This window comes from Muntiacus reevesi, chromosome 15, assembly GCF_963930625.1.
Source record: "Muntiacus reevesi chromosome 15, mMunRee1.1, whole genome shotgun sequence".
NCBI lineage: Eukaryota > Metazoa > Chordata > Mammalia > Artiodactyla > Cervidae > Muntiacus > Muntiacus reevesi.
The window spans coordinates 5,961,804-5,985,910 of NC_089263.1; the positions used below are offsets into that span (position 1 = coordinate 5,961,804).

At 37.4% G+C, this 24,107-nt stretch overlaps 1 protein-coding gene across 17 annotated transcripts in view; it reads right to left on the minus strand.

The window, feature by feature from the left end:
- The window catches only part of MEF2A (myocyte enhancer factor 2A), a 199,730-nt gene that overhangs the window by 15,331 nt on the left and 160,292 nt on the right, over positions 1 to 24,107 (minus strand). For 15 of the 17 annotated variants that reach the window (XM_065905908.1, XM_065905912.1, XM_065905910.1 and 12 more), the window contains one exon: positions 11,171 to 11,358. In XM_065905908.1, the coding sequence (XP_065761980.1) occupies positions 11,171 to 11,358 (188 nt within the window). The remainder of the gene's footprint in view (positions 1 to 11,170; positions 11,359 to 24,107) is intronic. The other 2 variants (XM_065905919.1, XM_065905921.1) reach the window with 1 other exon arrangement.

The following is a 24,107-nucleotide window of genomic DNA, read 5'->3' on the forward strand; positions in this document are numbered from 1 at the left end:
TCTCCTTTGTAAGTATTTTCTCCCAGTCTTTGGCTGGTATTCTCATTCTCTTGACATCTTTTGCAATTATTTCTGTGTGGATCATGCCAATAGTGTCATATCCAAAAATGCATCACTGTACCCAAGGTCATTTAGGTTTTCTCATTTATTATTGTCTAAGAATATCTGAGTTTTGCATTTAAAAATTTTGGTCTGCAATCCATTTTGAGTTAATTTTTGTGAAGAGTCTGAAACCGAGCAGGGCCCTGTGGGGCTCCCGGGCACAGAGGCCTTTCTGTCCCCCATTTCTTGTAAGCAAGACTTTCTACATGCATTAATTAGAGTACCTCTCTAAGGAAGAACTGTCCCTTTCTCCATTTATTTACTCAGTCACTAAGTAATAATCTCACTATTTTTCATTCTTTGTGTTATAATCCAATAATATTTTTTGTTGTTTAAATTATTCTAGATCTGGCCATTGGGAGCTCCTCTGAAAAGTTGGTTCCTATGACTTGACATATATTTCCTCATCCGCTGGCACCTCTGGATCATTGTGTATTTTCCTGGCCCTAGCTCTACAATCAATCACTTCTTCAAGGAGGCTTGATTCCTGTCATTGGAGAATGGAGCTTAGAAACTAGGACCTGAGAGCTATGTGTGCTCAGTTTCCAGGTTTCACTGATTTAAGACTCAGCAGTCAGAGCTAGGAAATATCATTTGTATTCGAATTCATGTGTACACACATCTATACTTTTGTATCTATCTGTATATATGTTAAAAAAATACATTTATTCTGAAACCTCCAACTACAATCCAGAAAAACAGGGTTCATTATAACCTTCCCATTCACCTTGCTTAACTGAAACTTTATTTCTCAAAAAACCGGCTTTATCTACAATGTATAGTATTCACTTATTTAAGGGTGTATGTGTGTGTGTGTGTGTAACAAATTTATCATCTTGAGCAATAGTTTCCAAAGTTATTTAGACCAGTTCATCCCCTTCCATATCATATCACTCATTTTTAATAATTATTCATGTATTTCATCTTGGGTTCCCCTGGAATCCTGGTTGATTTTTTAAATTGCATATACTTAAAAAAAATCACTCTGTATTGTATAGTTTTGTAGGTTTTATCAAAAGCATAGATTCATGTATCCAACAATACAGTATCATATCCCCTCAAAAATTCCCTATACTACTCCTTTTGTAGTCAACTTTTCTCCTTACCCCTGGCAACCACTTATCTGTTCTGCATTTTCCAGAATGAAATATAAATGCAATCATATACTATATCTTTTGGATCTGGCTTCTTTTAATTAGCAAAATTCATTTAAGATTTATTTATATTGTCATGAATTAAATTCATCCTTTTTTTTTTTTTTAATTGCTGAGCAATATTCCTTTCTGCAGATGTACCAGAGTGTGTATATGCACTGAGCTGCTGGAAGGTTATTTCTGTTGTTTTCTTTGGCAGAAATTAGTGAAAAATACAGTTTCTGTGTAAGCATGGTTTTCAATTCACTTGAATAAATTCTCTAGAAGCAAGACTGTTGGGTTGTATGACAAATACATATTTAACTTTATAAGAAGTTGCCAAACTGCTTTCCAAAGTGGGGCTACTATTTAGCATTCTAAGTAGGAATACATGAGAATTCTGGCATCCTTGCCAGAACTTGGCACTTACAGTTTTTTTGGTTTTGCTTTTGTAATTTTAGCCACTCTAACAGGTGTGTAGTTGTATCATTCTGGATACAAGTCTTCTACTAGATCAGTGATTTTGTAAATATTCTCTCCTAATCTGTAGACTGATTTTTTATTCTCTGAACAGGGCCTTTTCATGGAGTGAGTCTTAAGCTTTGATAAGCAGCAATATATCCATTTTTTATGGATTATGCTTTTGGTCCAATTCTCCAATGTTTTCTTCTAAAGTGTCACAGTTTTGTGTTTTACATTTGGATCTATAATACATTTTGAGGTAATTTTTGTATAGGGTTAAGAATTACATTTTGAGGTTCTGTTTTTGCATACTGATGCTAAATTGCTGCAGCACCATTAGTTGTACTGACTATCCTTACTCCATTGAATAGCCTTACTATCTTTGTAAAAAACCAACTGAATATATTTTCTGGGCTCTCTTTGACCTATGGTGCTCATCTTTTTGCCAGTACCACACATTTAAAAAAAAAAAAAATTTATTTGGTTATGCCCTGTATGCATTTAATTTTTTTGCCTTACTGCCTCATCCAGGACTTCCAGCACAATGTTGAATATGAGTGGTGAGAATAAAACATCACTGTCTAGTTTCTAATATTATTTTACTAAAAGACCGAAGTTTCCTCTTATTAAGTATATTAGTTGCAGGATTTCTGAAAACAGTCTTCATTAGGTTAAAAGAGTTCCTTTCTTCTAGTTTGGTGAAAGTTATTTTTATTATGAATAAAAGTTGAATTCTTTTAACATGGTAAATTATAGTGATAAACTTAGAATCAGCCTTTGGCTTGACTCCTTTTCTCTACTGTCTTTCTGTTTTAAGTTTCATTAATTTCTACTCATTTTTTCCTTTTCTTCTGGTTCCTTTGGGTTAAGTTCACTCTTTTTTCTCTTCTAAAGTAAAAGCTTACTGATTTGGGACCTTCCTCTTTTCTAATATAAGTACTATGAATTTCCCCTCTCAACACTCCTCCTAGTTGGCCTCCAAAATTCTGATATGCTATAGATTTCAAAATTTCTCTTGATAGTTTGTCTTCGATCCATGAGCTATTTAAAAACATGTTCTTTAATTCTATATGTGGAGGTTTTCCTGTTGTCTTTCTGTTATTGATTTTATTATGGTCAGAGACTGTAATACGTATGATTTCAATTCTTTGAAATTTGCTGAGGTTTGTTTTATGATGCACAATACCCTACTGCATGTTGCAAGTGCTCTAAAGAAGAAATATATGTTCTGCTATGCAAAATGAAGGGTTCTATAAATGTTTCTTACATCAGGCTGGTTGAATATTTCTCAGACACCCAGATCCTTAACTGAATTTTCTGCCTACTTGTTCTATCAACTACTGAGAGAAGAGTGTTGAATGTTCCAACTACAATTATGGAGTTTTCTCTTCCACTTTTTAGTTGTATCATCTTTGCTTACTGTATTTTGAATGTTTACTGTTAGGTGCATACACATTAAAGATATTTCTTGGAATATGTAATATTCTTCTTTCAGTTCAGTTCAGTTGCTCAGTGATGTCAGATTCTTTGTGACCCCGTGGACTGCAGCACACCAGGCTTCCCTGTCCATCACCAATTCCTAGAGCTTGCTCAAACTCATGTCCATCAAGTCAGAGATGCCATCCAACCATCTCAACCTCTGTCATCTCCTTTTCCTGCCTTCAGTCTTTCCCAGCCTCAGAGTCTTTTCCAATGAGTCAGTTCTTTGCATCAGGTGGCCAAAGTATTGGAGTTTCAGCTTCAGCATCCGTCCTTCCAATGAATATTCAGGACTGATTTCCTTTAGGATTGACTGGTTTGATCTCTTTGCAGTCCAATATGAGTCCAAGGGACTCTCAAGAGTCTTCTCCAACACCACAGTTCAAAAGCATCAACTCTTTGGCGCTCAGCTTTCTTTATGGCCCAACTTGCACATCGATACATGACTACTGGAAAAACTAAAGCTTTGGTTAGACAGACCCTTGTTGGCAAATATTTGTCAGCAAATATTCTTCTTTATCCTTGATAATATTCCTTATTGTGAAGTCTACATTGTTTGAACTTAATACAGCTGTACAAGCTTTCTTTTGGCTAATGTTTGCATAGTATATTTTTCTCCATCTTTTTACCTATGTCTTTATACTTAAACTGGGGTCCTTACAGACATTGTATATTATGACCTTTTTATTTTTTTAAAAAAGCCAATCTGACATTTTGTCTTTTGATGTTTACCACCATGTTTACTTATATAGTTTGGATTAAAATCTACAATCTTGCTAGCTATATTTCATTTGCTCCATCTGTTCTTTATTTTCTGCCTTTTCTCCCATTTCTTGGGATACTGGAGCATATTTTGTATTTCCATTTTATCTCTATTGACTTATCATTTATCCCTTTTTTTATTTCCTATAGTTTTACTAGGGTTTACAATATATACTTTCAGTTAATTTGAGTTAACCTGCAAATGTATACCTCATCATGTGTAAAGACCTATAAAAGTATATTTCTAATTCTCCACTCTGTCATCATATTAGGTTGGTACAAAAGTAATTGTGCTTTCACACTGTTGAACTTTGCTGTTTGATATTGGAATACATTCTTAAATAAATGTGGTTATGTCATACATCATTTTAATGTATAATTCTCACTTTATTTTTCTGCTAATGATTTACTTTGTGTGTGTGTTAATCATGGTCGTGTTCGACTCTTTGTGACCTCATGGAGCCTGCCAGGCTCCTATGTCCACGGAATTCTCCAGGCAAGAATACTGGAGTGGGTTGCCATTTTCTCCTCCATAATAACTTACTACTTGCTGTTTATATTTATTTTAGACTAGAGAAATGATGTTAAGACTAAAAGCAAATTCAAGCAATTTTCTCATTCAAGTTTAAAATGGATTGTAAAGCAGCAGAGACAACTTGCAGTATCAACAACGCATTTGGCCCAGGAACTGTTAACAAATGTACAGAGTAGTGGTAGTTGAAGAAGTTTTGCAAAGGAGAGAAAGTCTTGCGGATGAGGAGAACAGTGGCCAGCCATCAGAAACTGACAATGACCAAGTGAGAGGATCATCGAAGCTGATCCTCTTACAACTACAGCAGAAGTTGCCAAAGAATTCAACACTGACCATTGTACAGTCGGTTGGCATTTAAAGCAAACTAGAAAGGTGTAAAAGCTCAATAAGTGGGTGCCACAGGAGCTGACTGAAAAATAAAACAAACTGTCATTTTGAAGTGTCATCTTCTTTTATTCTATGCAACAATGATGAATCAGTGCTTGATGGGATTGTGATGTATCACGAAAAGTGGATTTTATACGACAACCAGCAACGACCAGTTCAGTGGTTAGACTCTCAGCTCCAAAGCACTTCCCAAAGCCAAACTTGTACCAAAAAAAGATCACAGTCACTGTTTGGTGATTTGTTGCCTGTCTTATCCACTATGGTTTTCTGAATCCTGATGAAACCATTACATGTGAGAAGTATGTTCAGCAAATCAATGAGATGCATCAAAAACTGCAATGCCTACAGCTGAAATTGGTCAACAGAATGGGCCCAATTCTTCTCCAGGACAACATCCGACCACACATTGCACAATCAACACTTCAAAAGTTGAATGAATAGGGCTATGAAGTTTTGCCTCATCCACCTTATTCACCTGACCTCTTGCCAACCGACTACCACTTCTTCAAGCATCTTGACAACTTCTTGCAGAGAAAATGCTTCCACAACCAGCAGGAGTCAGAAAATGCTTTCCAAGAGTTCACTGAATCCCAAAGCATGGGTTTTTATGCTATAGGAATAAATAAACTTATTTCTTGTTGGCAAAAATGTGTTGATTATAATGATTGCTCTTTTGATTAATAAAGATATGTTTGGGCCTAGTTATAGTGATATAAAATTCATGATCCAAAACCGCAATTACTCTTTCACCAACTTAATATTAATATATTTTATTTCTACATGTGCTGTGAACACAAAAGTCACTGCCACTGCTTTTGCTTTAGAGAGTCAACTATCTTTTGAAGCAAGTAAGAAGAGGGAAGATAGCCAGATCTTGGTTTCTAATAACATTCTCCAAAAAACAGCCAAGGTTCCTCAGAGAAATGCCTGATTCTAGAACTTGAGCAGACAATACACAAGATGATCCTGAAGCATTCCAAAGTAACCAGAAAATAAAACAGTAACTCCCCTACCTTTTCCTCTGCTAAAAAACCCCCACAACAACAAGGGCATATAAAAGGGGACAGGAACCAAGTGAATAGTCCTCAAGAGCTAAAGCTGGAACAATCTGAGCAACAGAATAAACCAGCACTGGTAGAATCATATATTAACAAAATTTAGTACTACTACAACCCAAAGTATAAAATCAATGTACATGAGTTCATATTAATACAAATAAATGATTAAATGAGACAGAACAATAAGTGACCTGTGCAAAAGAACTCCAAATAATGTATGTGTATAACATGCCCTAAAAAAGGTGGAATATAACCACCATTCCTTATATGTGGGCCTCACACAGTAACTTCCTTCCAAAGAGGGCAGTATGGGAAGGGGGAAAAGAGTAGCCAGTGAAATACTACACCAGCAAGGTGATCAAAGTGATCAACAGTCACGGTGATAGTATGTACCCTTGATATAATGTGACGAAAAGGGCACATTAGTTCCATGACCTTCCTCCCTCAAATGTGTAACACCAGCCTAACCATGAGGAAAACATCAGAAACACTGCAACTGAGGAACATTCTACAGCATATCTGACCAGTACTCCTTAGAATTGTCAAGGTCATTAAAGTAAGTAAAGTCTTAGATAAATATCAAAGACAAGAAGAGCCTAAAAAGACATGACTACTAAATTTGACATGGTATCTTGGATTGCATTCCAGAACAGAAAAAGACATAAGGTTAAAAACTAAGAGTATTTGAATACTCTGGACTTTAAAACAATTTATAAATGAACTTTATAACACTTTATCAACATTGACTCATTAGCTGTAATACCAATCTGTTAGTAACAGGAGAAACTGTGTGTGAAGCATATAGGAATTTTGTGTACTATCTTTGCAATCTTTATATAAATTTAAAACTGTTCTAAAATTGAAATTTATAAAATGGAAGACAAAATTAACTTTGTTTTTATCTTCGTTTATTCCATTTCCATTGTTCTTTATTTTTATTTATTGTACAGACCCAAGAATTTTTTGGTAGCATGTACCTTCTTCCAAAGGACATCCTTTAATATTTTTTTGTATGTCTCTTGGCAATAAATTCCCACATTTTTGTTTGAGAAAGTTTTTATTTCTTTTTCATATCTTGAAAGATATTTTTGCTAGGTACAGAATTCTAGGTTGAGAGGAGATATTACTTTGTTTTTTGTTTTCTTTTGACTCTTCTCTTTATATTTCAGTCTGGCTAATTCTATGGATGGATTTTTATAACACTGTACAGGAGGCAGTGACCAAAACCATCCCCAAGAAAAAGAAATAAAACAAAGCAAAATGGTTGTCTGAAGAGGCCTCACACATAGCTGAGGAAAGAAGAGAAGCGAAAGGCAAAGGAGAAAATGAAAGATATACCCATCTAAATGCAGAGTTCTAAAGAATAGCAAGGAGAGAGAAGAAAGACTTCTTAAGTGAATAGTGCAAAGAAATAGAGGAAAACAACAGGATGGGAAAGACTAGAGATCTCTTCAAGAACCTTAACAGATACCAAGGAATATTTCATGCAAGATGGGTACATTAAAGGACAGAAACAGTATGGACCTAACAGAAGCAGGAGAGATTAAAAAGAGGTGAAAAGAGGTGGCAAGAATACACAGAAGAAACGTACAAAAAGGTCTCAATGACCTGGATAACCACAATGGTATGATCACTCACCTAGTGAAGCTACATGGGCATTAGGGATCATTACTATGAACAAAGAGGTGATGGAATGTCAAATGAACTATTTCAAATCTGAAAAGATGATGCTGTTAAAGTGCTGCATTCAATAAGCCAGCAAATTTGGAAAACTCAGCAGTGGTCACAGGAATGGAAAAGGTCAGCTTTCATTCCAATCCTAAAGAAAGGCAATGCCAAAGAATGTTCAAACTACTGCACAACTGTACTCATTTCACATGCTAGCAAGGTAGTGCTCAAAATCCTTTAAGCTAGGCTTCAACAGTATGTGAATCGAGAAAACCCTCAGATGTACAAACTGGATTTAGAAAAGGCAGAGAAACCAGAGATCAAACTGCCAACATCTGTTAGATCACAGAGAAAGCAAAGGAATTCCAGAAAAACATCTACTTCTGCTTCCTGACTACGATAAAGCCTTTGACTGTGTGGATCATAACAAACTGGAAAATTCTTAAAGAGATGTGAATACCCCACCACCTTATCTGCCTCCTGAGAAATCTGTGTGCAGGTCAGGAAGCAACAGTGAGAATTGGACATGGTACAAGAGACTGGTTCCAAATTGGGAAAGGAGTACGTCAAGGCTGTATATTGTCACCCTGTTTATTTAATTTACACACAGAGTACATCATGTGAAATGACAGGCTGGATGAAGCTCAAGTTGGAGTCAAGACTGCCGGGAGAAATAAAAAACCTCAGATATGTAGATGATACAACCCTAATGGCAGAAGTGAAGAGGAACTAAAGAGCCTCTCAATGAAGGTGAAAGAGGAGAGTGAAAAAGTTGGCTTAAAACTCAACATTCAAAACACGAAGATCATGGCATCCAGTCCCATCACTTCATAGAAAATAGATGGGGGAAAATGCAAACAGCAACAGATTTTATTTTCATGGGCTCCAAAATCACTGTGGATAGTGACTGCAGCCATGAAATTAAACTATGCTTATTCTTTGAAGAAAAGCCATGACAAACCTAGACAGTATATTAAAAAGCAGAGATATCACTTTGCTGACAAACGTTCTTCTAGTCAAAGCTATGGTTTTTCCAGTAGTCATGCATGGGTGTCAGAGTTGGACCATAAAGGCTGAGAGCCAAGGAATTGATACTTTTGAACTGTGGTGTTGGAGAAGACTCCTGAGAGCCTCCTGGACAGCAAACCAAGATCAAACCAGTCAATCCTAAAGGAAACTAACCAGAACTGTGGTGTTGGAGAAGACTCTTGAGAGTCCCTTGGACTGCAAGGAGATCCAACCAGTCTATCCTAAAGGAGATCAGTCCTAGGTGTTCATTGGAAGGACTGATGTTGAAGCTGAAACTACAATATTTTGGCCACCTGATGTGAAAAGCTGAGTCATTTTAAAAGACCCTGATGCTGGGAAAGATTGAGGGCAGGAGGAGAAGGGGATGACAGAGGATGAGATGGTTGGATGGCATCACAGACTCAATGGACATGAGTTTGAGTAAACTCCGGGAGTTGGTGATGGACAGGGAGGCCTGGCATGCTGTGGTTCATGGGGTCGCAAAGAGTCGGACACGACTGAGCGACTGAACTGAACTGAACTGATACACTGGAAGGACTGATGCTGAAGCTCCAATACTTTGGCCACCTGATGTGAAGACCCAACTTACTAGAAAAAATCCTGATGCTGGGAAAGATTGAGGACAGGAGGAAAAGTGGGAGACAGAGGATGAGATGGTTGGATGGCATTATCAGCTCAATGGACACGAGTTTGTGCAAACTCCAGGAGATGGTGAAGGACAGGAAACCCTGGTGTGCTGCACTCCATGGGGTGGAAAAGAGTCATACACGATTGAGAACAGTAACAGCTTCTGTTTACATTTCAGTTTGGGCAATTTTTACTTACAGTAGACCTACAGGTCTTCCTCCTGCCAGGCCTTTAGTGCAGAGTTTGAGTTAATTTAATTAAGAACTAGGCTGAGTTTGTGTTTCATTGTTGGTATTGTTACCTTCAATATAGTTACCACAGGCCTCATATGCCTCTGGGGGCAGTGAGAGACTGGTTTGCTAGAGGTTTTTTACTTGCTTTTTCCCCAGAGAAAACTACTACACTCTCAGCTTTAAGCTTTCTCCTTTGTGTTATGCATTAGGCTGTAGCCTTTTCAGAAATTCTGCCATGATTATGGCACTGTTCCTTCTCCTTCACTGCAGGCTGAGAGAATTTCCCTTTCCCATTTCCCCAGTACAGTGGGAATTCTCCAGTCTCCTAAGGGTGACCATTTGTGTTGTTCATCTCCTCATAGATTAAGACTCCCTGATCCCAGCTGTATACCAAACAGGAGATTTTTTCAGAACATTCCCAATTTTTCCTGCAAGAGAGCTTAAGGCTTGCCCTATATTGCTATCCCACAGGTTTCACAAAGCTGTGCCAGTGAACACTTGGCCTCCAGCAATTCACCAACCACCCTAGCTTAACTCATTACCTGTGTTGTGCCCGGCTAAGTCAGTGCTCCAACGTCCTCTACCTGCAGTATCTGTCCCTCCCTAGAGACTGGGCTAGCTGGTTGCCCTGAAATCTCAATACTACAATGTGTTCAAGGAAAACTATGAACTTGCTCGTCCAAAATTTTTTTAGTGTAATGCTGGGAGCAAGTTTTCAGTTTTCTCTATCTCTGAATGAAAAAGCACTTTGCTTTTTGACTTAATGAGTTTTAGTTCTGGCTCTCTTTTGTACTATGTTGGACCAGTACTGACCTTTTCCTTGGTCTCCTTATCTTACCTAGCCAAGATCACAGTTTGAGATTCAAATGATACAATGCACATAAAGATGTCTGGGAACCCATAAAGTATTATACAATGTAGAATAATTATCTAAACCCTGATAGCACTGCTTAAAAATCACTTAAAAATCAATCAAATTGCAAGTTCAGCAGCTGCATAGTAGAAAGACCACCTGGGACATCATATTGACTGTTCATAGTCAAACAGATAAAACTTGCATATATAACTTTTTCTGTAGAAAGCTAAGGTGATAAATGTTCTCCCCTTCTTCATAGACCTAGGATTCAAAAGCAAACGAGGCTGGAACATTGTTAAGGACTAGAGTGAGAATTCCTGTATTCTTTATAGAGTTAAATGGGAAGGTTATTTGAGAAGGAATAAACAAAAAAACTTATTAGCAGAAGTTTTTATGCATTCTTTCCTATTCTACAATAGTTCTCTTTGTATGTAGAACTTTCTAATAAATAGAATTTTTTTTTTTACAGAAAAGAATGTGCTAAAGATACTGAAAGTATGCAAAAGTACAGAGAAGTACTTAAGTCAAGTTTAATTTATTAAATTGAGGATGAGATCTCTAAGTAAAGATTCCAGTCCAGTAAATGAAAATTAACATAATAACTTCTCCATATTTAGCTTTAATTTTAAATAACCATTAAGTAGGTTTATCTCCATTTTTTTTTATAATCTGTTTCTGTGTATTTAAAACAGACTTGTCTCTTCAAATGCTAATTTCCAATAGAAATACTCATTAGGAAAAAGTCTAGATCTCATGGAAGTACAGAAAATTCCAAAGGAAAACACATACTATGTATAAAATGCATGTTTTAAAGAATGAAATTTAAGAAAGGTTTAACATACCAGTGGAGGCATCATGCCCTTGCTGGAAGGGGGGATGACAACTCGAAGATCTGGTTTTCGACTGTTCATTCCAAGATTGCCACCACCTGGAGGAGGGGGAGACTTTGTAGGCATAACTTTGCCTAAACTATTTGCACCAGTAGTTCCGATCAAATTTGGAGAAGCTCTTGAGTTTACAAATCCATTCCCTGGAAAAAAGGGAATTCACTCATTACATGAAACGAGTCATTAAAATATTTTGGTACAAATATGTTTTCCTCAGTCCCAGGTTTCAAGTGATTCTTATAATAAAACTCATAACCATGTTATCTTTGAATAAGCAAAAACAGACAAACAACCTAGTCTGATATACATTAAGACTAACACCACTTGTTTCCAGCCTTACTACTTGGACCTGCTGAGAGAAACTTGAAACACAAGGATGTTCCTAAGGGATATCTCTGACTGAGGACCAAGATGATGGGGGATATAAGAAGATGCCTGAGACCAACCTATTCATTCATTCTCACAAGGAAACAAGGGCATTCCTACTAAGTTCAGGGCATCTCCTTAACTGAAGCTTATTTAGCACTCAGCTCTAAAGCCTTATCTTCACCAAGTACTTCTTCTTTACAGCTCTACCTATAGCTGTTCTATTTCTTTAGCTGCCACTCGGGTCTTCATTAAATATTTGTGATTTCTATAACTTTAATCATCTAATTCCTACTTTTTAACTTTCCTTAGGAATTAGAAAAATAGAGGAAAACAAGAGAATGGGAAAGACTAGACATCTCTTCAAGAAAATTAGAGATACCAAGGGAACATTTCATGCATAGATAGACACAATAAAGGAAAGAAACAGTATGGACCTAACAGAAGCTGAAGATACTAAGAAGTGGCAAGAATACATAGAAGAACTATACTCAAAAGATCTTCATGACCCAGATAACCAAGATGGTGTGATCACTCACCTAGAGCCAGACATCCTGGAATGTGAAGTCAAGTAGGCCTTAGGAAGCATCACTATGAATAAAGCTAGCAGCGGTGATTGAATTCCAGTTGAGCTATTTCAAATCCTAAAAGATGCTGCTGTTAAAGTTCGACACTCAATATGCCAGCAAATTTGGAAAACTGAGCAGTGGCCACAGGACTGGAAAAGGTCAGCTTTCATTCCAATCCCAAAGAGAGGTAATGCCAAAGAATGTTCAAACTACTGCACAATTGCACTCCTCTCACACGCTAGCAAAGTAATGCTCAAAATTCTCCAAGTAGGCTTCAACAGTACATTAACTGTGACCTTCCAGATGTTCAAGCTGGATTTAGAAAGGGCAGAGGAACCAGAGATCAAACTGACAACATCCGCTGGATCAACAAAAAAGCAAGAGAGTTCCAGAAAACATTTACTTCTGCTTTACTGACTACACCAAAGCCTTTGACTGTGTAGATCACGACAAACTGTGGAAATTCTTAAAGAGATGAGAATACCACACCACCTTACCTGCCTCCTGAGAAATCTGTACGGGGATCAAGCAGCAACAGTTGGAACTGGACATGGAACAAAAGACTGGTTCCAAATCAGGAAAGGAGTACAACAAGGCTGTATATCGTCACCTTGTTTATTTAACTTATAAGCTGAATACATCATGCCAAATGCTGGGCTGGATGAAGCACAAGTAGGAATCAAGATTGCTGGGAGAAATATCAATAACCTCAGATATGCCTATGACACCACCCTTATGGCAGAAAGCGAAGAACTAAAGAGCCTCTTGATGAAAGTGAAAGAGGAGAGTGAAAAAGCTGGCTTAAATCTCAACATTCAGAAAACTAAGATCATGGCATCTGGTCCCATCACTTCATGGTAAACAGATGGGGAAACAATGGAAACAGTAAAAGACTTCAAAATCACTGCAGATGCTAACTGCGGCCATGAAATTAAGACGCTTGCTCGTTGAAAGAAAAGCTATGACCAACCTAGACAGCATATTAAAAAGCGGAGACATTACTTTGCTACAAAGGTCCATCTAGTCAAAGCTATGGTTTTTCCAGTAGTCATGTATGGATGGATGTGAGAGTTGGACCATTAAGAAAGCTGAGTGCCGAAGAATTGATACTTTTGAACTGTGGTGTTGGAGAAGACCCTTGAGAGTCCCGTGGACTGAAAGGAGATCAAAGCAGTCAATCCTAAAGGAAATCAGTCCTGAATGTTCAGTGGAAGGACGGATGCTGAAGCTGAAACTCCAATACTTTGGCCACCTGATGCGAAGAACTGACTCACTGGCAAAGACCCCAATGCTGGGAAAGATTGAGGGCAGGAGGAGAAGTGGATGACAGAGGATGAGATGGTTGGATGGCATCACAGACTCAATGGACATGAGTTTGAGTAAACTCCAGGAGTTGGTGATAGACAGGCAGGCCTGGCATGCTGTGGTTCATGGGGTCACAAAGAGTTGGACACGACTGAGTGACTGAACTGAACTGCTAAGCAATTCATCTGGATATAAAATGCTTATCAAATAATTTTATACAAAAGCAGGAAGGTTTAATAGAAACCAACAGAAGGGAAGATTGACATTAATAAGTACAGATTAAAAATATTTCTCTTAAAAAAAAAGGCATGAATGTGTTCTTAATTTCTCTGATAATATATAAAAGATTCTTATTTACTTGATTTGCACTCAAACCTGAAGGATAAAGCAGTATTTCCTCTCAAATACATTATTATTTCCTATAATATATAGGAAATATAATATAATAATATAATAATAATATATTATTATATATTTCCTCTCAAATAATGCAAAGGTATAATTTAGAAAAATGCATTATCAAGAAATACTAACTTTTTCCATGAGGAATATATGATGTTTTTCAGTTAGATATGGTACCAGAGTAACCCATGAGAATCAAATTACAAGAATGAAAGGGGACCTAAATGCATGACGTTTCTGAGTGTGAAATTGGAGTCTGCAGCGGATGATTACAAGATGATGTAATAAGCATTTGGTAACTTGCCAGACTGAGACAGATATACCATTCGTTATTTTGTGGAGTATAGTGATACACTACCTAATATATGCCATCTTACTTCCAGTTCATTTTTTATGACCAAAAAGAAGATATTGTTGGGACAGACTTTTGAAGTATATACTTTTAAGTATACAACTCATCTTGTCACAGCCTATAAATTTAGGAATAAAGTACTGACTCTAAATGAAAAAAATCAATATAATGTGACTTTTATTAAAATCCGTTTTCAGGTTTTATGATAACTTATGCCTTGATACCATTGTGACAAAAATGCTTAGCACTGCATACTAATACCGCTAGAAAGATGACAAAGCTAATCTTAATTACGGTCCTATAGCTCTAAGGCAAGTCATTCAATTATATCAATCTGGCTCCTATTTCAGAATATCTTATCAGCTGAAATACTGCACTGAAGTGGCTGGAAAGCACTCCCATGTTCTTAATTCCACTCTTCTAGGGCTTATTACTATGAATCTATCTGAGAAGTTGAACTGACACAGGAAGGATTTTGAAAATCTCCAAAGATTCTGAAAAATCCATCCAAAGCAAGATTAATAATTAACTCTGCCATAGTTGACAAATTTTTCATAAAATCAAACTTTCAGCAGATTACTCAATAAACAAGTAAATAAATAAAAATATACTTAAAGTCTACAAAATTATGTCATTTGTATAAAGAAATGAAGTTTCTAAAATTTAAAAGACGATGGGTTTTAAAATCACTGATGACTTATTGACTTGATTCAATGAAAATTTCTATATGATGAAGAACATGGATTCTGTCCATTAAACACTTAGGATCTAAAACAGAAAATCATGAGATTCAGGTTCTTCTGTATTCCCTCTAAACCTCTTCTGAGTGCACTGTCCCTGAAATGCTACATTCTCCTTCTCTATTTAGAGACTTCATGCATCCCCATAGCTTCAACCACTGCCTCAAAATGACTCTTAAATCTGTATTTCTGCTTTGTGTCTCCTAATTCCAGGCTATACACAACCATGTGGTGGGAACTTTCCCCCAGATATGCTGCTGTCATTTCAACCTCAACCTGTTTTAAATGACTGTTCTACTGTCTCCTCCATCCCGCCCATCCTCATTTTCACAGAGCTATTAAGCTTTGCTAGTCTTTCTTTATAATCCCTTTCTCTTTACCTATCTCTTCTTTTTAACTGTCATTGCCTCTGTTGTAATGCAAATCCTTATTACCTTCACTCAACCCTAATCAACTCCAAGATCTCATTGAGCTCATTCTATTCCAGTGTATTTTTTTCTCTTTCTCTACATGTTTTAGAAAAGTGAAATTGCTGAATTTTGGTGATTTTACTTCATGCTTGATCTTTGAACATGGGCCCAAAGTTAAAGAGTTCCCCAAATCATCTGAATTATAGCATTACCTGAGTATTAAATGAAAATTCTCTCTAGAGAAATTTACTTAGTAAACCATACTCAATAAGCAGACTGCCTCCATGATAAATGTATACAATTTATAATATGTGCAAAACTAGCAGGTTTTATTTGGACAACATATATAATATACTCACAAAATCATTTTATAAGAAAAAAAAACAAATGAATGCTCTAATTTACTATAATAATTTTATGACTGAAGAGGTACCATGTTGTCAAGGCTGTATCTGTCACCCTGCTTATTTAACTTATACACAGAATACATCATGTGAAATGCCAGGTTGGAAGACTCACAGGCTGGAATCAAGATTGCCGGGAGAAATAGCAACAACTTCAGATAGACAGATACCACTTTAAAAGTAGAAACTGAAGAGGAACTAAAGAACCTAGTGAAAAAGTTACCTTAAAACTCAACATTCAAAAAACTAAGATGGCACCCAGTCCCATCACTTCATGGCAAATAGATGGGGGAAAAGTGGAAACAGCGACAAGATTTTATTTTCTTGGGCTCCAAAATCACTGTGGATGGTAACTGCAGTCATGAAATTAAAAGACGCTTGTTCCTTTGAAGAAAAGCTATGACAAACCTAGACACTGCTGCTGCTAAGTCACTTCAGTCATGTCCGACTCTGCAACTCCATCCCTGGGATTCTCTAGGCAAGAACACTGGAGTGGGTTGCCATTTCCTTCTCCAATGCATAAAAGTGAAAAGTGAAAGTGAAGTCGCTCAGTCATGTCGGACTCTTCGCGACCCCACAGACTGCAGCCTACCAGGCTCCTCCATCCGTGGGATTTTCCAGGCAAGAGTACTGGAGTGGAGTGCCATTGCCTTCTCCGAAACCCAGACAACAGCATGTTAAAACGCAGAGATGTCACTTTGCTGACAAAGGTCCGCACAGTTAAAGCTATGCTTTTTCCAGTAGTCATGTACAGGTGTACCATAAAGAAGGCTGAGTGCCAAGAATTGATGTTTCTGAATTGTGGTGTTGGAGAAGACTCTTGCAAGTCCTCCCTTGGACTGCAAGGAGATCAAACCAGTCAATCCTCAAGGAAATCAACACTGAACATTGATTGGAAGGAGTGGTGCTGATGCTGAAACTCCAATACTTTGGCTACCTGATGCAAAGAGCTGACTTAATGGAAAAGACCCTGATGCTAGGAAAGACTGAGGGCAATAGGAGAAGAGGGTGACAGAGGATGAGATGGTTGGATGGCATCATTGACTCAATGGACATGAGTTTGAGCAAACTCCAATAGATAGTGAAGGACAAGGAAGGGTGGTGTGCTGCAGTTCATGGGTTGCAAAGAGTTGGACAGGACTCAGCGACTCAACAAGAACAACAACATTCAAAAACTAGAAAAAACGAGGGAAAACACACATTCCCACTATTTTAACTATTACAGTCATTTTAGGTTTCTTCTCCTTCCCATGTATATATTTTTGGCATAGTTTAAAATCACAACTAAAAAGGAACTGAGTGGAAAACTTTACTTAATTTTCGTATGTTGAATATGTTGATATTTTCCTGTTATTCCCTACTAGAAATAAAGTTGCAAGGAACCTCTGCATAATCTGATTGATTTCTTTAGGAGAAATTCTTAGAAATGTGATAATTTACACATTTCTTACACATCTTAAGAGGAAAACAGGTGTTTTTATGACTACTGAAACATTTTGTCAATAACTTTCCAAAATGACTGTTACTAATTTGCAATGCTACAAACACATAACAGATCATCAGCTTTACCCACCTTCATCAGCTTTCTATGTCACAGTAAAAAGTGGCAATAGTTGGCAATTACTAGGTGGGGTTTTTGTTTTCATTTTCATTTGAATTTATGATTATTATCAACAATGAACATCCTTTTCAATTTTAAAAATACTAGTTGGGCTTCTTTTTTGCATTGCACATTTAAGTACACTAAACACTTATCTTTTTATCAAATATTACATATGACTTGTACTTTATCTTCTTCTCTCTTAAATTTTTATTGGAGCATAGTTGCTTTACAATGTGTTAGTTTCTACTGAAGAGCAACATGAACCCGCTGTACATACAAGTCCCTCCTTTTTAGATTTCCTTCCCCTCAGGTCCCCACGGGACATCAAGTAGAGTTCCTGTGCCCTACAGGGTGCTCTCATTAGTCTTCCATTTTATACACAGTATCAACAGTGTACATGTGTTAGTCCCAAGCCAAACCTCCTCCCCCTTGGTATCCCCAGATTTGCTCTCTAAGCCTGTGTCTCTATCTCCTATTTCCTTTCTCTTTTTAGAGTGGGAAAAATCTATTCTCTCACATAAGATGACTTGGGGCAAGTGGCTGCAGACTCCGTGCCTTCAAAGCTCAACATGGAGGACCCACAGTCTTTCCAGCTTTCCACTTTGTCATCCTTGGCTGTTGTTGGCCTATCTTTATACTGACTCGCTTCATGATTTTAAGATTAAGCTGCCTATCAGCTGCCACATGCAGACAGTAACACTCAGACTCAAAAGGCTGCCAAATCTTTGTGAGTGTGAATGTGTGAACTTTTTTTCTCTCGAAACTTCAGAATTAATAGTATAACTACTCTACAATACGATTAATAGTACTATATAATGGAGGAGGAGGGAGGCCTGGCGTGCTGTGACTCATGGGGTCGCAAAGAGTCGGACATGACTGAGCGACTGAACTGAACTGAATACAATTAATAGTATAACTACTATACAATTGTCTCGTATACTACTATACAATCACATTCTCTTATAGTTTTAAGTATCTCAACAGATGTGATTATAATTATTTTTAACAGCAAAGTGTATTTCTAAAACTTTTAATACATATACAGAAAATTTTACAAAACAAAAACTTAGAGGATCAAGGATTTACCATATGAACCATGTAGCCATTAGCAGACCAAGAAAGAGAACATTGCTAGAACCCCAAATGCTGCTAGTTTGATTACTGCTACAGTTCCTTCATATTCATTCAAGTACAGAATTACTTCGTGAAAGATACTACCATGTACTCATCTACTCTACTGTGGACAGAAATCTGGATTATTTCTAGATGCTGGCTGTAACAAATAATGACATGCACATTCTTTTACATATCTCTTGGTGCTCATAGTGCAAATATGCACTTCTCTAGTATGGAAGGATGAGTGAAAATGCTGGGTCATGGAATAAACATATTTGCATCTTTAGTAGATAATGTCAAAATGATCACACCAATTTGTACTACCATCATCAGTGTATAAGAGTTTGGGCTTTTCCAAACTCTTGTTAACACTTGGTATTATCTAATTTGCTTTAGCTGCTTTGGTAGGTACCCAATGCTATCTTGTGGTTTTAATTTTGCATTTCCTTGATTACTGAATCACAAGCTTCTTTTCATATGTTTATTAGACACCTGGATAGCTTTTTGAAATGTCTGTTTTCATGAACATTTTTTTTAACCTGTATACATTGTTTTTATTTATTTGTTTATTTTTTCATTTATTTTTATTAGTTGGAGGCTAATTACTTTACAATATTGTAGTGGTTTTTGTCATACATTGACATGAATTAGTCATGGATTTACATGTATTCCCCATCCTGATCCCCCCTCCCACCTCCCTCTCTACCCGATCCCTCTGGGTCTTCCCAGTGCACCAGGCCCGAGCTCTTGTCTCATGCATCCAACCTGGGCTGGTGATCTGTTACACCCTAGATAATATACATGTTTCGATGCTGTTCTCTCGAAACATCCCACCCTTGCCTTCTCCCACAGAGTCCAAAAGTCTGTTCTGTACATCTCTATCTCTTTTTCTGTTTTGCATATAGGGTTATCATTACCATCTTTCTCAATTCCATATATATGTGTTAGTATACTGTAATGGTCTTTATCTTTCTGGCTTACTTCACTCTGTATAATGGGCTCCAGTTTCATCCATCTCATTAGAACTGATTCAAATGAATTCTTTTTAATGGCTGAGTAATATTCCATGGTGTATATGTACCACAGCTTCCTTATCCATTTGTCTGCTGATGGGCATCTGGGTGGCTTCCATGTCCTGGCTATTATAAATAGTGCTGCGATGAACATTGGGGTGCACGTGTCTCTTTCAAATCTGGTTTCCTCGGTGTGTATTCATGCACATTTTTAAAAACTAAATTTTCCTTTGCTTTATAATTTGTATGTATTCTTCATAAAAAGTCCTGTTTTATATGTACGCCATATATATTCTCTGACTCTATGTTGCCTTTTCATTCTCTTTATGGTATCTTGATGAACAAAGATTTCAAATTTTAACACAGGCCAGCTGATCAATCTCTCCTTTATGGTTAGGCATTCTCTGGTTTCCTATTTAGCAAGTCTCTCCGTACCCTGAGTTTTGTTGTTGTGTTCAGTCACTAAGTGATATCCCACTCTTAGTGGCCCCATGGACTGCAGCATGCCAGGCTTTCCTATCCTTCACTATCTCCTAGAGTTTGCAGAAACTCATGTCCATTGGGTGAGTGATGCCCTCCAACCATCTCATTCCTCTGCCACCTACTTCTCCTCATGCTCTCCATCTTTTCCAGCATCAAGGTCTTTTCCAGTGAATTGGCCCTTTGCCATCAGGTGGCCAAAATACTGGAGCTTCAGCTTCAGCATCAGTCCTTTCAATGATTATTCAGAGTTTATTCAACACTTAAAAAGTTCAAGTGTTCAAAGTGCTTCTCCTTTCAATAGGACACGGGCCTGAAGCCTTCCAGCTTTTAGAAACAGACAGAAGACTCCAAAAAAGTTAAAATAAGATTAAGGCAAATGGGGGGGTTCACCTGAAAATGTATTATGCATTTGAAAATGACAGGATCAGTAAAACTGATGGGAGTTTAAAGGTAAAGTGAAACCACCTGGAACTGGTCTACCATAAGTCTCTAAAATGTGGACGAATACAATAAGTTATTGCATATTTTAAGTATAAAACATTTGGTTAAAACAAGTGACATGTATAATCTCTGCTTACAGTATAGAATAAATATTCTTTTCAATGTTTACATTCTTTTTGTATAAAAACAAAAATGTCATTTTGTGTGCAAAGAACCAAATTTGACCACATGCTGAGTAACACACACAAGTATACAAATTTCAGAGAATTTAATCATATGGAGGTAAGTACTCTGGTAACAAAACAGTTCAGCTAGAAAACAATGCCCGAAGATAACTACAAAACGCCATGCATTCGGAATTAGGAAATTCACTTCTAATAACCACAGATCAAAAAAGAGGTTATAATGGAAAATAGAAATTAGAATGTATTTTGAATTGAATATATATTGATACAAATATAACATTTCAATAACTTCTGCTCTTATCTTTATAACTTGCTTCTAATACTTACTTCTAATCTTCTTTAACTTGTTCCTACAGAGATACAGACTTATTTAGCTCAGGGTTTTCCAGCCTTCTGTTTTAAAAGACAGATTTCTCTTAAAGCACAACTTTACCTATATCTCACATGGGTTTTATAAGCCTTCTGAAATCTGTGGCTTGATGTGTTTGTCAGGTTTGGAAAACTCTCAGTGATTATCTGTTCAAATACTGCTTCTGGCCAATTTTCTCTCTTTTTGCCTACTGGGACTCCAATATTAACTATGTTACAACTTCTTGCTATACCTTGTAGGTCTTAATCTTCTTTTGAATTATCCATCCTTTAATCTCAAAAATTCTGAATACTGTTCCTGTCTTTTCTCTTAATCCACTAAATTCTCCCTTTTGCTTTTACTAAATCTCTTACAAAACCCACTTAATAAGTTTTAAACACTATTACATTTTTTACTTCTAAATGTTCATTTTTAAAGATGCCAGTACTCTGGACAAAATTTTTAATCTACTTTTTATTTCCTTGATACAATAAACATTGCTATGTTAAAGTCAAAGTTTGTGCCTACTAATCCCAAACCCTGGAGTTTCTAAGAAGTTGGTTCTATTGTCCATTTTTAATGCAGGCTTTCATTTATTTTGTATGCTCCTAACTGTGTTTTTAGTTAGTAATCTGCTTGCATGTCAAGCAGAAATAATAAGGTCTGGGAGGGTATTTTATTTTTTTTATTATTCTACAGGTACCCAAAATGACATAATGATCTCAATTAGTTTCCAAGGCAAACCACTCAATATCACAGTAAACAAGACTATGCCCCAATCACTGATGTCGAAGATGAAGTTGAACGATTCTATAAAAACCCACAAGACCTCCTAGAATTAACAACAAAAACAACAAAAATGTCCTTTTCATTATAGGGGACTGGAATGCAAATGTAGAGAGTCGAGAGATGCCTGGAGTAACAGGCAAATTTGGCCTTGGAATACAAAATGAAGCTGAGCAAAAGCTAACAGAGTTTTGCCAAGAGAACACACTGGTCATAGCAAACACTCTCATCCAAAACACAAGAGATGACTCCACACATGGACATTACCAGATGGTCAATATAAAAATCAGATTGATCATATTCTTTACAGCCGAAGATGGAGAAGCTCTATACAGTCAGCAAAAACAAAACCTGGAGCTGACTCTGGCTCAGATAATCAGCTCCTTATTGCAAAGTTCAGGCTCAAGCTGAAGAAAGCAGGGAAAACAGCTAGCCCACTCAGGTATGACTTAAATCAAATCTGTTATACAGTGGAGGTGATGAACAGATTCAAGGGACTAGATCTAGTAGACAGAGTGCCTGAAGAACTATTGACAGAGATTCGTAACACTGTAGAGGTCATGACCAAAACCATCCCCAAGAAAAAGAAATGCATGATGGCAAAGTGGTTGTCTGGGAGCTAAGAAAAGAAGAGAAAGAAAAGAAGAGCAGCAAAAGACAATGGAGAAAGGGAAAGATATACCCAACTGAATGTAGACTTCCGGAGAATAGCAAGAAGAGATAACAAAGTCTTAAGTGAATAATGCAAAGAAATAGAGGAAAACAGTAGAACTGAAAAGATTATAGATCTCTTTAAGAAAATTGGAGATACCAAGGAATATTTCATGCAAGATGGGCACAATAAAGGATGAAAACAACAAGGACCTAACAGAAGAGATTAAGAAGAGGTGGCAAAAACACACAGAATAATGAATACAAAAATAATGATACAAAAAATGATACACCTTAATGACTAAGGTAATCACAATGGCATGATCACTCACCTAGAGCTGGCTATACGGGACTGTGACATCAAGTGGGCCTTAGGAAGCATTACTACAACCAAAGCTAGTGGAGGTGATGGAATTCCAGCTGAGTTATTTCAAATCCTGAAAGATGATGCTGTTAAAGTGCTGCACTCAGTATGCCAGCAAATGTAGAAAACTCAGCAGTTTCACAGGACTGGAAAACGTCAGCTTTCATTCCAATCCCAAAGAAAGGCAATGCCAAAGAATGTTCAAATTACCATATAATTGCACTCATTTCAAATGCCAGTGAGATTATGCTCAAAATTCAAGCTAGGCTTCAACAGTACAGGAACAGAGAACTTCCAGATGTGTAAGCTGAATTTAGAAAAGGCAGAGGAACTAGAGATCAAATTGCTAACATCCTCTGGGTCATAGAAAAGGCAAGGAAACTCCAAAAAATAAAACTACTTCTGCTTCATTGACTATGCAAAAGACTTTGACTGTGTGGATCACAACAATGATATTCCTAAAGAGATGGGAATACCAGACCACCTGACCTGCCTCTTGAGGAATCTGTATGCAGGTCAGGAAGCAACAGCTAGAACTGGACATGGAACAACAGACGTGTTCCAAATAGGAAAAGGAGTACATCAAGGCTGCATCGGAGAAAGCAATGGCAAGCCAGTCCAGTACTCTTGTCTAGAAAAACTCATGGACGGAGGAGCCTGGTAGGTTGCGGTCCATGGGGTCATTACGAGTTACACACGACTGAGGAACTTCACTTTCACGCATTGGGGAAGGAAGTGGCAACCCACTCCAGTGTTCTTGCCTGGAGAATCCCAGGGATGAGGGAGACTGGTGGGCTGCCATCTATGGGGTCACACAGAGTCAGACATGACTGAAGGGACTTAGCAGCAGCAGCAAGGCTGTATATTGTCAGCCTGCTTATTTAACTTATATGCAGAGTATATCATGAGAAACCCTGGGCTGGATGAAGCACAAGCTGGAATCAAGATTGCTGGGAGAAATATCAATAACCTCAGATATGCAGATGACACCACCCTCATGGCAGAAAGCAAAGAACTAAAGCGCCTCTTGATGAAAGTGAAAGAGGAGAGTGAAAAAGTTGGCTTAAAGATCAACATTCAGAAAACTAAGATCATGGCATCTGGTCCCATCACTTCATGGCAAATAGAGAGGGAAACAGTGGAAACAGTGGCTGACTTTATTTTGGGGGGCTCCAAAATCACTGCAGATGGTGACTGAAGCCATGAAATTAAAAGACGCTTGCTCCTTGGAAGAAAAGCTCTGACCAACCTAGACAGCATATTAAAAAGCAGAGACATTACTTTGCCAACAAAGGTCCGTCTAGTCAAAGCTTTGGTTTTTCCAGTAGTCATGTATAGATGTGAAAGTTGGGC